This window comes from Saimiri boliviensis, chromosome 19 (assembly GCF_048565385.1).
Source record: "Saimiri boliviensis isolate mSaiBol1 chromosome 19, mSaiBol1.pri, whole genome shotgun sequence".
NCBI classification, from domain to species: domain Eukaryota; kingdom Metazoa; phylum Chordata; class Mammalia; order Primates; family Cebidae; genus Saimiri; species Saimiri boliviensis.
In genome coordinates, this window is record NC_133467.1 from 25,446,063 (window position 1) to 25,462,105 (window position 16,043).

Sequence of the window (16,043 nt, forward strand, 5' to 3'; positions counted from 1 at the left end):
CCTCCTTTCCCACCCACTTCTCATCCCAGCTGCAAATGCCCAAGTGGTGGCCATCAGAGGTGAAGGCGAACCTGGCTGTCACCCAGTCAGAACGTAAGAAACCAAGGAAGGGCTGATGCTCTTGGAGGATTGAAAACCAAATCGAGATTCTGTGACAGCCTAAGCTTTGCAAAAGCAGGTCTGTTTTAATCACAGGAAGCACCGAATGCTTACCATGTGTTGCCGTGTTTGGTGCTCAGGACCACAGGTCCCAGGGCAACATGAAAACGTGGGATCCCTTCTTCACCAACAATTAAGAATTTCAAAATGGCGAGTGAAGCACTGATCCCTTCCAAGCAGGGGTTCTCTGTAGTTTAATTCCCACAGTAACCCAATGAGAAACATGTGCCCTGAGAGGCACAAGGAGATGAAGTGACTTACCCAAGGTCTTACAGCTAGTAAACAGGGGAGCGTGATTGAACTGACTGTGCCAGAGCTCGTAACTGGTCAAAACAGCAGTTGTCAGTTAGCAGAAATGACTAGCCAAGAACTTTAAGAGCTGAAGGGAGTCCATTTATCCAAGCAGTGGGCAACACAGGTCCTGCGGGCCCTAGACCTTAGGAATCTGCTGGCTGTGAGGATCTGAGTGGGGTGGAGCAAACCCAAGTCCCACCACGGCCAGGCCTCACTTTACGCAGCAGAGATGAGGGTCTGACCAGGGGGTCGAGGATCTTTCCCTCCCAGGGGCAGGGGTGCTGCTGGGAGACAGTTTTCTCTGACTTCCTGGGTACCTTGGGAGGGGCCCTTGAGCAGAAATGCCACTACTGACTGCCTGACTTTCTCATCCTTTTCTCATTTCACTCCCAAAGAACCAGCGCCGGAGGGGCAAGGGGCACGATGGCCTTTACCAGGTAGGAGCTGCCTGCATTCCTTCTGGGGAAGGGACACCACGATCAAGGCCCCCACACTTTGCCTGCTCATGGCACCAGCTCTTGCCAGCAGCTGGGCAGGGCAAGCCCAGGGCACCCATTCAGGCCAGTGGCAATGCCACTACCAATAAGTCTCTAGAGCACAGCTGGGACTCAGCCATTCAATCAAATTACTTGGTTCCAACCATGCATTGTTTGGCCCTGGCAGACACAGCAGCAGCTGCCCAGAGGTGCGCGGCCCCCTAGCAGGTGCAGGTGGAGGCAAAGGGCCACACGAGTGATGATCCTGCCTTTTTGGGTCCTTGTAGAACCCTTGCTCTGTGTCGTTTCTTTAGACCTAGTAAGATGAGAGGATGGCTGGGAAGACTGAAGGAAAAAAGAAAAATGGCAACTTCAAAAAGAAAACGTTATGTAGTTAGGTGCCTGGTTTCTGCAAATCAGTGCAAGTAATTATGCAAACTAAGCAATCAACCTACTTCTCTAAAATATGATCCCCGCAGGTTCTCATTTCTCTCCTTCTGGCTTCCATGGGCTGTCATAGCTTGCTCTTCTGACTCCAGTGTCGGGATGCCCAGCTTGCCTGAGTTGAGCGATATCAAAAGGGCCCCAGGAACTTACCTGTGTATGGCTGCTGTTGATCCGTCTCCTTCCTGGCCCCCGGACCAGGGAGACAGGAATACCAGGCAGGTCTAGGGCCAGCCTTGTGGGCCTGTTCCTGACCAAGAAAATACTGGAATAGCTGGCCTGGGAAGGAGGCTCTCCTCTCCCTGTGACAAGTCCAGGCTTCCTTTGGGCCCAGGTATCAGGGACAGCAGATGCTCTGGAGCAGGCCCGGGCCCTTCTCCTGATTCCTGCCCAGTATGGAAGGTGGGAGACTCCTCTCTCTTAATTGTCACATTAACTTGGCAGGGCCCAAGCACTGTAAGGCACAGAACTTGAGGAGCTAAAAAGAGGGGTGAGAGCTGAGCTGGAAAGGAGCTGCAGCAAGGCCCTTCCCAGCAGGGCACAGAACTCACCTCTCGAAGCTGTCGCAGCCAAGGCTCCCGCCAGTGGGGTCAGCGGGACTCTTCCTGGTCCTCTGGAGGCTGGGTGGGTGACCACGGGGCTGTGCCGCAGACACCTGTTGGCCTCTGGGTTGGTTTCTGCCCACCGAGGCTGCTGACCCACTCTTCTTTTCTGATTTGCTTTCACCAGGGACTCAGTACGGCCACCAAGGACACCTACGACGCCCTTCACATGCAGGCCCTGCCCCCTCGCTAACAGCCAGGGTATTTCACCAGTGAAAGGCAGGACCTGCAGATACCCAGATTGAGACACAGGATAAAGCATTTACAACCCGGTTCACTCATCTCAGCCACGAAAAGTATTCCCCTTCATGTACAGGATGCTTTGGTCATATTCAGCTCCAAAACATCACAGACTGCTGTCCTCGCACTCTTTAAGGGAGCGTGCCCCCCAGGGCTCACAGCCCTGGCCTTGGGCCCTCTGATTTTCCAGTGGTGCAGGCAGACCAGTCTCCTGGCAGCTACGTGATCTCCCTGGGAGGTGGGTATGCTGTCTCGCAGCTGAGCTGTCTGTTTTGTAAAATCCCCAGAGAAACTGCAGATGCTAGCACTTGCCCGAATGTCTGTATCACTCTATCAATGTTTGAGTGGCTTCACCCCTGCTGTAAATTTGGCTTGTTATCACCTTCACCTCCTTTCAAGGTAACTGTACTGGGCCATGTTGCACCTCCCTCCCTGGTGAGAGGGCCGGGCAGTGGGGCGGACAGGAATGGAGCCTAGGTCAGGTGCAGCCAGGGAGCTGCAGGGGCCTGGGAAGGTGGGCAGGCAGGGTGGTGGGGTCTCCCTGCCTGAGGCCTCTGTCCTGCAACATTGAACTGCCACGTGCTATGGGGGCTGGAAGATGAACAAGAATGCCCTTGATGAGCTGTGCACAAAGTGGTATAAAGAACAGTGTGGTTCCAGGGTGTGAACAAAGTGCCTGGGAGCAAGAGAAGGCCCTTGATTCGCCTCAGGCTTTCAGCAAATGACAAAACCATCATCATGAAGGCCTCGCAGGAAGACCCAGCACCATGGGACCTGTAACTGCCCAGCAGACAGTGGCAGGCCAGGAAAACCCCAGTCAATGTACTGGAACACTGCTGTGTCATTACAGGGCACAGGCCATGGATGAAAAACGCTCTCTGCTCTGCCTTTTTTCTACTGTTTTAATTTATACTGGCATGCTAAAGCCTTCCTATCTTGCATAATAAATGCTTCAGTGAAAATGCAGCTTTACTTTTAAGCTTTATTTCAGCAGTCAAGCCTGTAATGGCAATTTAGTCATCAGTCAATCAGCAGATTGCCCCTGAGGGAGAAGGGAAGCGGAACTGCTGATTCTTGGGAGAGGACAGGACAGTTCCTGAGAACCAGCACGTGAGCACAGGTGCATCCTATGAGGCAGCGTCGCACAGCGCAGGTGAGCTGGGCATCCAGGCTGGGTAGCTGCACCTTAGAGTGGGGCTCAGTGCAATACAATGTGTCAGTACTGGCCCAGGCTTGTGCCAGAACCAGACAGGGCTATGGGAAAGGAGCCCTGCAGCACGGCACCAGCTGGTGGGGGTGCAGGAAAACAAGCGGGAGGGGCCAGCCTGGCACTCAGACATCAGAACAGGCAGCACGTGAGCAGAGGGTGTCTGGGAGTTATGCATAGCAGCTGATGCCACAGTGTGAAATGTCTCCGTGCACAGGGTGAGGAAGCCTGAAGGGTAAAAGGCAGGGTGGAGTGGGGCAAGAACCAAGGTGCTTATGGCGATTCTGGGGTTCCTGAGTGCACTTGGAAAAAATAAGTTGGGAGCCGAATTATGCGAAGAGCCTGAGAATGTGTGTGTGAAGCATTCAGCATACCAACACGGCAACTTCAAAGAAATTCCAACAATGTCAAAACACTTGGAAAATGGTTTAATCATGTTTTACAACAGAAAGGAACTGTACAGTTACAGTAAGTTTAATATATATAAAAAAATTACAGCAGACAAATGCATCTACACAAAATCTACCATTTCATTCCGATTCACTGTCACCTACACAATCTCTCCCAAGCCTATAGCCCCTGCAGGCAGCCCTAGGAGGGGGAATCATCTAAAGGGCACTTTGAGAGAGACAGCACCGCTCATATTCCCCGCCACCTCCTCAAGCCTCAGGAGGCATCAGCTAATTCCCCAAAATGTAAAGTTGCCTGTGTTTCAGGTTTTCAAAACCAAGAAAACGTGTGTTTCCCAGGGGCACAGATAACAAGGTCCAGCACACCAAGTTATCAGCTGATTCTTAGAAAATATTCCTATCAGAGGGGAAATATTTGGCTAACAGGCACTCTGGGGCAGTATGGCTACACAACAGCCACCCAGAGTGCAGAGTTATCTAAGAGAAATGTAGAGGGACTCCCAACAAACCACCTCAGAATTGTCACTGCCTCATTAAAGCTGCTGGACAATTTCGGAAAGAATCGTTTACACCACATCTTAAGTTTCCACAAAGAAGAACTCAAACTCACATTTAAAGTACATAAAACAAAAAGTTCTCGGAGGCCAAGGGGCCAATTCCCCTTGTGCCCTTCCCTTGACAACAGTGGACAAACACCCCTGAATTAATAATTAAGACAAAAAAGGAAGAAAAAAAAAGTGAGTTAAGATATTAAAAGACAGAGAAAGAAAACATCTTTAGAAAGACACGATCAGTCTCTTTAAAAGAGAACAAAATCCCAGTTGGGAACAGTAATGAGGAATATGCAATCTAAATTGACACCTGGTGGGAGATTATTATTGAATATTATGTACACTCAGAACTTTTTCATTTTCTTATTATGAACACCTAGGCAGTGAAAACTGTTATGTTAATACATACATAGACACACCCAAAACATACAAAAATACTATTATTTCAAACTACTAAGAATAGGACAGTTCAATTATTTTCATGCTATGTCTTTAAGAGCATTACACTGAAACAAACAAGAAGTTAAACGACATTTTTTTTAATATCCCAGAAATATACCAAAATATACATCTAAGCTTTGGAATTACTGAGGTTAGACTAATGCAAGTGCTGGGTAATCGTACTTAATACACAAGTCTAAGGTTCTGCAGGAAAGAAATTATCTTTGGTATCTGCATCAGGCTAATATTATTAACATTTGGATTTTGCTTTGGGATAGAGCTTGTATGACCCAAGAACCAAGTACCCCCCTCCCCCAATCAACTGAGATTAAAAAGATCCATGTAAAAAGTTCCTTCATTTGCAATCCCCCCACCCCCCAAGTTAAAAAGTCACAGGCATCTACCTAGCACAAAAGGTTGTGAAGTACAATGCATAGTTGCACAGTGGTGCTGCAAAAAGGAAACAAAACTACAATCAAGAGAAATGAAAAGCTTGATAATCTTTCTGCATGTTTTCTCACAAACAGGACAGCCACTTCCAAGCAGTTCCAGTAAAGGAAAAGAGAAAAAAGGCTCAGAAGGGCAACTTGGCGTGCATTCGCCCAAGCCCCAGAGGTTAAAGCACCCAGCAGAGCAGCCAATCGTGTGCCAGTGTCTTCAACGTCCCCCACTCTGTGGAGTCCTCGGCCAGTCCAGCAGCAGCTCCCACCCTCCTGAGGCCCTGTGTTAAGTCCCCATAGTGACCCTGGTTGGTGTAGGGTGGATGATGGTGGTGCTGGGATTTTTTGACTTTTGTTTTGGAAAATCTGAAATGCCAATTTGTTTCAGGGCATGCTCACAAGTTTTCGAGGGCCAAACCTAGGGGCATGCACCTGTGCAGGACCCTGGAAGGTGGAAAACAGCTTACCTGCCCTTTCTGATCCGGTCAGAGGGCGCCCACCTTCCCCGGCCTCACTCTTCCAACTGCCAGGACACCACAGACTGGACTGATGCTGAAGACTTCCCTTTTCTTTGGTTCTTTTGTTTGTTTTGAGTTTATACAATCATTAAGAAATCTTTGGTTTTGGCTGGAAGTTTTAAAAAAACAAAACAAAACAAAACAAAGAAACCACCCTCCCTGGCTTATAGCAGCAGTATCATGACCTGGCTAAGCTTTTTGTCAGCATGAGGGGTGGGAATTGAAGGTTGGGAACTACATTCAAAGAAAAGGTGAAAGGGCTGGGGATGCAGCTTCTAGAGAGCCCATTGGATACAAGATTGTCAAATAATAATATTAATAATAAACTTAAATATTTGGATATTTTTGGTCATGTCAAAGGAAAAAAAGTAAAATGTGTTTGCAGCAGTCAGCTTAAAGGAGCCTTTGGTGTTTTCCTTTCTACCCAAAGTCCTGAAAAGAAACAGAACCCTGAGGCCTCAGAGGAGAAGGGGTTGGCCTCTACCCAACCAAGGAAAAGGCAAGTACAGACATGTGGCCAGCTGTCAGAAACGCAGGCTGGGGTAGGGGTGTGGATAGCTGGCCAGCCCCTAAAGGCAGGGTAGCTGGGAAAGCGGATGTTAAGAGACCTGTGAAGACCCCTTGCAACAAAAAGGAACAGAAGATTGCAATTTGCCCTCAGTTTGCAGTAGCTTTTAAGCAGCGACATTCAGAAGCTTTAGGGGGTCCCACCCTAGGCTACAGGTCCCATGATGCTATAGGCCAGAGTTTAACATGACTGAGAGGAGGGAGGGCAGACTTGGCAACTCTGTAGGGTTCCGAGAAAGTTAAAGCAAGTCACTCGGTCATGAGTTAGAAATGAGGTATACAACAGCTCCTGGACTTCTGGTGGGTAGAACAGCCCACGCTTACTTACCTAGCCTTCACTACGACCACAGATGAAGGGACAGAAGGACAGACTAATGCGGGAGGAGAGCGTTTCCTGCAGAGTGAGACCTCCTGTGGACTGAGCAATGCACATGTGTCCATGCACGCAGAGGTAAGAAGCTGGAAGTCTTTCCCTGGCCTGCCCTTAGGAAAGATACACCATTTCCGTTGTCAAAAGCCAATGTTGTTATGCTCCCTGCACCAACCTATCCTGTTTTCGCCAACTGTTTGCAGTTGTAAACCCATCCAGGCTGGAACTAGTCCACTCTACTCTTACAAAGTGTGTGCCTTCTGCACATTCATGCAGGAATGGAACCAAGGACATGGCACCCCTCACTGTCTACAACTACAGCTTTTGTAGCAGACACTGTCATTTTAGCTTCTGAAAGTGCATTTCTTTTCTTCCTGTTTTTAGACCATGAGACTCATTAAGGCTGGTGGGAGCACAAAGTCGTTTCTCTACTTGGCTCTGTCCTTTTTCATTTGAAAGAGATCCCAATCTTAAGAAACTCAACACTGTATCTAGCTGTCTGCCTGCAGACTTTGGGATGTAATGTTTGAGAACTCAATGCTGCTGCCAATTTATGAAAAAAGCCTTAAGCTGCTCCTGTGAGGCTGTGGCCAACTTACAGAATGATGAACAAGTAAACCAAGAAAACATGGGAAAACTTTGCAGCAGATCTTAACGTTTTTTAACGTAAATTAGTTTTGGGGTGTTAACTTTCTGACAATATCCTGGGTTTAAACCAGAAGGTGGCATTGGGTGGTGGAACCCCGTGCAGGGTGGGTAGATTCAGGGACACAGAAACAATCACAAATCATGTCTTCCCTCCCAGGCCCAAGGGACCTTTGTTTCTGTGCTCAAAGCAGTGTTCCATTACATACACCTTGTTTTCCCAGAACTTCTGTTTCAAGTGCTCTAACCTTCAACATCCCTATTACCTACTTATAAACCTATCTAGCACTTTGGAAAGTCATACAATATTAATACCACCTTTACATAATGTCAGCACAAGATTAGTAAAGCTTTTATGAAGTTCTGCAACCTGATTATTTTTGATGCAATATTCAGAGAGCAATCTATTTCTTTACCCTCTCCCCATTTCTGTGTCCTATCAATAGTACACCGAAACAATGAACTACTTGACTCCCTAGAGCCCATATATAAACACATTCTGGAACAAAACATTTACAGGAGAGTAAGGGAAGATCTGTTGGTTTTCCACATAATCCTGTTCTTGAAAATTCTTATTGTTTACAGGAGACAGATGGAGATAGCAAATCTAAATATTGTCAACTCATATAGGCTGTATTCGTTCTATTTATAAGTATTAGATAAAGGGAAGTAATGAAAAAATCCTACCCCTATCTTTTGCCCTCCCCAAATTTCTCAGCAATTCCAAGAACATCACTGCTACGAGCCAGCAGAGCAAAACAAAATAAATCTCATTTCCAAAGCCAGGATAACCAAGAAGACTTCCTTCAAAAAGCAGGGGCCTAGGAAAAGGGGGAAGGGGAAGGAAAGAGATAAAGCTTTTCCAAATTTTGGCTTTTTGCTCCTATTCCCTCTGTCTGTTCTGAAAACTTAAGGATAAGCAATGACATTAGCAGTGCCTTTGGTATCTAAACCAAATCCCACTTAAGTTCTGTGAGATCATTTATCTAAAAAAATAGCCTTTCTGGAGATACAGTCTACATCGGAACTCAGGAAGCCAAGAAAGTTTGTCCCACAGTATGGGCAGAAAGGGCTTGTAATTTTTCCTAAGCCAGCATCATCTCTCGTTCACGTCTCCACCAAGAGTAATTCTCTCCTCAATCCCACCAACCAATCCTTGAGGGTCACACTTTGTATCACAGAGGAGAGGTGGGCAGGTTAGCTTTCAACTTGTTGGTTTGCTTTTTATCCTGTTTGTGTTTTTGGTCTAGACAGAACTAGCCTTGGTACGAGAAAAGTAAGGTTTTAAAATGTTGTGTTACTAGCACAACATTCAATAACCTGACAGAGTACCGGTAACACAAAGAACCTGTTTCACTTTAACTCGCCTAGATTTAAGACACATCAATCACTCACCTCTTTGCTCCAAATTAATTGGTGCATGTCTATTTCTGCCTCTATTTCTCAACTGCATATCCAGGCATTCACACATTCATCCTTTGCCTATGCTTTTGCTATGTACAGAGGTAACAAATCATTAGGAGAGGTTGGCAGGGTCTAGGGGGCATGGGCAACCATAGGAAGGGATGTAAATGCACCCTCAGGTTCCCTGAACCTACTGGACACCCCATATGTTACCTGCATGCCACCACACACTGCTGCAGATCAGACCACAGAGAGGCCAAAGCCAATCACAGGGAAAATCAAGTTTCCTTTGGCAAGACAGATATAAGAAAAAAACACACACACGAGCAACATTTTCCTTCTAACATAATCAACTTCTCCTCTTCCCCCACCCAACCCTCCCTAATCCTATAAATTGTAACCTATAAACAGGATCCCAAATACATACAGCATCGATCATGTTAATCAATTGTAATAAACATTAGTTCAACTAAATGCTACAGCTAGAATTATTTCCACTATTTATAAAGGTTTTTCTTTTATTTGGTTTTTAGTTTAAAACCAGTTTTGCAACAATGCTAAGCTATTCTGAGGTATTTTATGAAGGTGCCAGAAGCTAGCTGTTACCCAAATTAAGGTACCATCATTCAACGAGAAAAAGAAGGGAAGGAAAGGAGATCCAGATGACATAATCAACACAAAATTCACTCACATTTACTGCTTTTAGCAAAGGCCAAGAGTAGAAGGGCCAAAACAAGAAACTACTTAAAGAATAAGGAGATTTAGAAGAAAACTACAAAAAAAATTTAAAAAAAAAGCTACAGTTCAAAAACCATATAGAAAACTGGGTACAAACTGGACAATTCTGAGAAAAAACCTATTCCCTGCCCTCCCACCCAGTGGGATCCTTTCAAATACCTTACTGGAAATCTCAGGGGTGTCCTATTTAATGTCTTTGGATGAAGGAATAGATGATTAGCCTCTATGATGAAAGCAATTTATCCTATTCCTGTCCAATATTACATCTTTATTGTCTACACCATCCATGCAAACCTATATAATAGCTGATCTTAGTTATTCTTCTTACAGAAACAGCAAAGAAGGATTTTTTTCCCTTCTCAAAAGTGAAGGTAAATGCTAAGAAGGATTTACCATTTTATAAAGTGTCATCCTCAAAATGCTAGAAAACTGAAAATGAGGTCCAATAGCCAGGGCTACGAACAGCATCACACATTAAATGCTTTTCACACACACTCACATAAATGTGAACTCATATCAGTCATGAGCAAATTAACCCATTGTCTTGTCCATTTTGGAAAATTTTAAATTTTGGGTCTTTAGTATTTTTTTCCATTAGTATTAGTCATCTTTCAATGTTTTCAACTCTAATAAACAGGATTTGAAGAATAAAAAAACTTCAAATTCATCAGGTTTAGATGCTGATTTAATGAGAAAGCACTTGGCCAAGCTCTCCAAATGAATTGTTGGGGGCCCTTCCTCAAACTGCAGACTGGTCTTTGGAAGGCCTCCCAAGAGCCAGGCCAGAGCCACCAGTCAGCACAACGTCCCTGCCTCCTCCTTGCTACCACACCCTACACTCAGTGATAGGGTGAGTCAGTGATGCTACTGACTTCTCCCTGGCAGGGCTTCTCCCTTCTTGGGAAGAAACAAAAGCAAGAGGTTTCTCTGTCTTTCTATCTCAATGACCTCATCTTTCTTCTTGGTCAAAAATGTTTTGTGAGGATGACCTGGTTTGGGAACAGCTTTAGACTATGAACAGAGAGTTCTGTAAGCCAAGTGTTTATTCTACACTAATTGCAATGTATAATATGAGGATTTATCACTTTAAAAATTGACATGAGGATGGGGCGGTGGCTCACACCTGCAATCCCAGCACTTTGGGAGGCCAAGGCAGGTGGATCACCTGAGGTCAGGAGTTTAAAATCAGCCTGGCCAACATGGCGAAACCCCCGTCTCTAGTAAAAATACAAAAATTAGCCAGGCATGGTGGTGGTCACCTGTAATCCCAGCTTCTTGAGAGGCTGAGGCAGGAGAATCGCTTGAACCCAGGAGGTGGAGGTTGCAGTGCGCTGAGACAGCACCACTGCACTCCAGCCTGGGAAACAGAGTGAGACTCCATCTCAAAAAAATAAATAAAATAAAAATTGACATGAATTCCCTATATTTGCCCATGTATCCAACTTTTCCAGCAAGTTATAAAGAAAATTGTTTAATGTTAAAGAGTGGGCTGAATTTAAATATTGTGTTAAGCAAACATCTGTGCTTCTGGATAATATAGACAAGGTTTCCCTTATCTTCCCAAATAAATGAGGGATAATGGAAGAAAATAACATTAAAGAGGTATAGTTGTGCTTTCTTCCCCAACAACGAATGAGAAATGTACAACAAATTGGCAAGATAATCTAAGAATCTTTAATTTTATCTTCCCTTTTTTAAAACAAAAGATTTATTTCTTCTAATCTAGCATGAAGTATAAATAGGCATGGTTCTATACAAAATCAAAGTTGCATTCCTTTGGTTCCATTTCTCGAGTAACAAGCTGAATAAATTGGGATAGTACTCATCTTTCTGATAAATGAAAGGATGTGTATATTATATCAGTTAATGGATATACACAATGTTTTTCTTAATTCTAAAATGCTGCCTATAGAACTTCAGAAACACTGAAACTAATACAGCACTCAACTTATTTCTTAGAACAATATAGTAATATTGTTCCTGTGAGAAGCCCTTTTTTAGGTCTTTCTGCTCTGTTCTTCGGATTTATACAGGATATAAATAAAGTTTATGACCAAATTGCACCACTTGTGATAAGCAGGATTCACACAATTACATTCACCACTCCTTAGAGAGGACCCATTACCATGGGCATATATAGTATTCACTATAAATGCATTTAGAATTAGTCTTTGGTTTAGTATGTGCTAACCAAATTCAGAAATATAAAATAAAATTTGCATAAACATTAAAACGAAAAAAAGAAGAATGATACAATGAATTGTGATGACCTATCTGGCTTTCTTCTTTGAAACGCAGATACTCCACCAAACACCTATTTTTGGTCAAATGGCCCTTGGCCCCCTTTAGTTTCCAGGCTCTCCCATGAAGGGTGGCTAAAAGTTAAGTTTGAGTACCTTAGCTTAGAAGATAGTTCATTCAATCCCAAATGCATTTCTTGACATGATAAAACACACACACACACACACACACACACAAACACATACATGAAGTAAAAATGACTAAGGTGTTCATGAAGCAATATGATCAGCAGAATATCTAGGGATGGTGGATAGGGAGTTGATTTTAAACTAAACACCAACCAAAAACCTATATTAGTGTTTCATGTGTACATGTGTAAATGTACCTTTCATTTCACTTATTTTTAAATAAGTAAAAGAGATAAAATTTTACTTTTATCTAAAGACTTATCTTTGCCTAAAGATTATTTCTTCTTTTAAACAAATCTTTTACGCTGGTCTACCATCGCCAAGTGCTTCACATTAAAAAAAAAAAGCAGAATCCCCAATCCCAAATTGAGTAGAAAATATAGATAGGGCAGGGAATAAAAGACCACTGTATTGACATTTAAAGCTTAGTATCTTTTCTAATATTGAAGTCTGTTGGTGAATTTTATTTGGGGAAGTGATCATTTTCTAAACTACATGTGGGGGGAAAAAAACCCAAATAGCCTTTCCTTGCCTTTTCTCTTAACTCACTGAGCTTGAGTCCCTTGGGACTCCACACTTCCTTTGGTAGCAATTTTGAGAAATTAATGCTATAACTTCTAATCCAGTATAGTGGGTATCAGCATTTCCCTCCCTGAATCCTTCTTTCTAAGTTTCACCACTCCCAAGGGAGGGACTCATTACTATGGGCAGCTACAGCATCACTGATAACCCTCAAATCATTTGCACGCACTAAATGTCAAGTCAGGATAGAAGATTAAATTTAACTACAACAGAGAAAAAGTAGATGGAGAGGGAGAGGAGAGAAATTAGTAATTGACATTGTCATTCTATTTACACACCAACCTAATAAACTAAACATCAAGTGTTAATGTCTGCCCAGAGGATATTACAATTTATCAACATAAAAGATTAAAAACAAGCAGCAACTTTTATATAAAATTAACAAAGACAAATGAAAAAGGAATTGTCAGTAGCATCTATCTCCTCGATGTGTCTGAACTGCACGTTATAAACTAGTCCATTAGTACAGCAGCTTGCTAAAAATTGACTTTGGTTCAAGCTTAGTTAAAAAACAAAATAAAACATAAAAAACACACAACACGAAAGGGTGAATGGATATTTGTTAGTTTCCCTGCTTGCAGTTCACTGATTTTGGAAGGATTTTAGGGAAGGTGAAGGGTAAGAGGAGGAAATTTAGGGGTGGTAATTAAATACTTTGTGAAATAAGATAGAAAAAAATACTAAAAAGAAATTTAAAGGGGACTCAAATGTTTCTGACCTTTTAACAGACTGTCTCCCACTTGAAACACACACAAAGTACACATTGTACCTGTATTTACTGCCTTTCTGGACAATGGTAAAGAGAGACAAATACACAGAATCCAAGCTCCCTTGTAGACACAAACAAAGCCATCAGAACAAAAATCACCTGTAAGTTCTCTCTATATCCCCAGCTCGAAAGGGAGAAAAAGTGCAGTCTTGGGACCACCAGAGATTTAAGCAAGCACCCACAGACACCAAATGGGAACCTTTGTCTCCAATAAGAGGGCGAACTTAGATGAACTGCACTGCAGTGATCCAGTCTTTTAGAATTTTTTTTTTGGTACAGATGGCATAATAACAGTACACTGACAAAGAGGGGAATTTAATCTCCAAGTTACCCTTATTCCTCTTCATCCACTTTCACAAGCTCTTCCTTTTCAATGGGCTCACTTATATAGTCTAGAAACACCCTGAAAATAATTACAGGAGCTAATCACTTTCTACTTAGAATAAAGAGATGTGTATTGCCATTTAGCCCTACCTAGCAGGAGCATCACGAACAAACCAAGGAGACACTTAAGGTGTGTGCAAAGCTCCTGCTCAAAGTCCTTCTTCAAAGGTTCTACAGATCCCAGCCTGGCTACTAAGTGCCTCCTTTAGTTAGAGAACCAAGAGGAATCTCAGGGTTAGAGGAATTTATAAGCCATCCAGTAGAAAGGAAGTCTGTGGCTCTCTGGAGGAAAAAGTGGTAACTTTTGACTCTTCTCATCACACCTCTTTTGTATATATTATTGATGGAAAATAAGTTTAGTAGAATTCCTTTAGAAAATAAAAGAAGGGAAAAGTTTCCCAATTTCAATAAATCAGTTTTTTCCTTGGCAAAGTTAAAGTTTGGATGAAAAACTTCCACAAAATGCAACAAACACACACACACACCAACAGTAGGAGCATTTTTTCAGGAGATAAGAAATCAGGAGAGCCACCAAGTCAGGTGTCTGCAGTAGTCTTTGCTCTTCGGAACCAAATCCTGCCCTGCAACATGTACAGCTGTTCCCATTGAAAGTAGCAGAAAGCAGCACTGTTGCACCACAGGATCTGGGCCTCAGGGTCATTCAATGATTTGGGGGTGAGTGAGAGCTACAGTTCAGCAGGAATTCCTTCCTACACAAAAGTGCTCCAAAGGCACCACCTGATGTGGGGAGGGGAAGGGGCGTGTGTGGAATGGGAGTGTTTGCACACACTGCCTTCAGCTTCTGCACCAAGCCTCTTGCATAAGTGGCAAAAGAAAATAATTTTCTAGCACCTCTGTAAGAGTCATCAAGGATAAGGAAACCAGCAAGAACATTCCCCGCAGTTAAGAACAGAAGTCTCCCCTTACCCTAAAACCCTCCCTCCCCACAGTGTGGGAGCTCACTGAAATAGGATCCAGGAGCGAGAGATAATAAACATGTCCAAACTATATATATATATATATATATATATATATACACACACACATATATATATATATATATAAAACAATAACAACAACAACAATAATAATAGAGATACAGTAATACAGGCCTGCCTAAATTGTACCAGTTAAGAAAGGAACCCCCAACACAATTGATACGATTATAAACACCTTGTTATGACTTAATGGCCTGTACAACAGACCCATAAAAATGATTTTTTTTTTTTTTTAAGAAAAAAAGAAATTTAGACAAACAAGAAATCCCCTTCCTATACTGGAATTGGTAACTCACCTTAACTTGTCATCATGACTGCTGGAAATGATAAGTAGTCCTTTCACTTATTTTTGTTTGTTTTTGATTTTTTGTTTCTTTTTTTTTTTTTTTTTTTTAATTTTTGGTTAGAAAGTTCTCCAATCCATGAAGCAATCCTGAAAAGACAGTGTTTTATTACAAAATTAGGCAAATGTCCCATCTCCATCCTTTCTTTTTTTTCTGGTATGTGTTTTACTTTTCTCCCTTCTCTCCTTTGCCCTCACAACATGGTGAGAGGAAGCCAATCACATTTTTCAGTTTATTAACCTGGCTGGCAGTCCAATCACACTGCAGAGTGAAAAAGGCTTCTGGCAGCCCAGCTCCGCCCAGCTCACTGTGCCTTGGAGGCGGTGGTGGTGGTGGATGCAGCCCCGCTGGCAGAGGCCACTGTGAAGAGAGAGTTCTGGATGGACTCAGCGGAGGTGGAGGTGGCGTGAAGGCTGGCTACAGGTGCAGAGTTCCCTGCGGAGGCTGCGGCAGCAGAGACCAAGCTAACAGGGTTGCTGGTGAGCAGAGAGAGGTTCTGAGGGTTCAGGAACAGAGGGGCAGTCACAATGTTGGGGGCTCCTCCTGCATTGGCAAATACTAGGTTCCCAGTTGCATCGAGCGATGTTATTGGAAGAGAGCCACCAGAAGCAAGAGCTACAGACAAAAACACCAAACAAGAGGCGGGAATGAGAACATTAATACCATCCTGGGGAAGCCAAATAACACATCAAAAGTCTATCACACTCACTAGGGAAAAAGTGTAGCCCTTCACTGAAATTTTTCCTCAATCACAGTGCTATATTGATACCAACTGTAGTTTGTTTATAATTTTGAAGAGCCTAAAAGACTGAAATGTCTAATTTAATGAGCACAAGCAGGGGTAGAAGACAGAATTAATACCTGTCTAATGAACTGAAGTCATGTTTCCATCTTGAAATCTCAAGTTTATTTCATTTACCTAGACGTATTTGATGAATCCAATGATTCTGTCTTTATTTTTAACTACCTCCGGCTGATTTTAAACTACCTCTGTTCAAAAAACTACTAAAGTGACTAAAGGACTAAAAATA

At 43.2% G+C, this 16,043-nt stretch overlaps 2 protein-coding genes across 6 annotated transcripts in view; one reads left to right on the forward strand and one right to left on the reverse strand.

Moving 5' to 3' along the window:
- CD247 (CD247 molecule) overlaps window positions 1–14,743 on the forward strand; it is a 96,589-nt gene extending 81,846 nt beyond the window's left edge. For both annotated transcript variants that reach the window (XM_010338691.3, XM_010338690.3), the window contains exons 7-8: window positions 849–890; window positions 2,103–14,743. In XM_010338691.3, the coding sequence (XP_010336993.1) occupies window positions 849–890; window positions 2,103–2,168 (108 nt within the window). In that variant the 3' untranslated portion in view covers window positions 2,169–14,743. The remainder of the gene's footprint in view (window positions 1–848; window positions 891–2,102) is intronic.
- A 268-nt stretch (window positions 14,744–15,011) lies between these two features.
- The window catches only part of POU2F1 (POU class 2 homeobox 1), a 187,635-nt gene continuing 186,603 nt past the window's right edge, over window positions 15,012–16,043 (reverse strand). For all 4 annotated transcript variants that reach the window (XM_003928083.3, XM_003928085.4, XM_074390104.1 and 1 more), the window contains exon 16: window positions 15,012–15,627. In XM_003928083.3, the coding sequence (XP_003928132.1) occupies window positions 15,317–15,627 (311 nt within the window). In that variant the 3' untranslated portion in view covers window positions 15,012–15,316. The remainder of the gene's footprint in view (window positions 15,628–16,043) is intronic.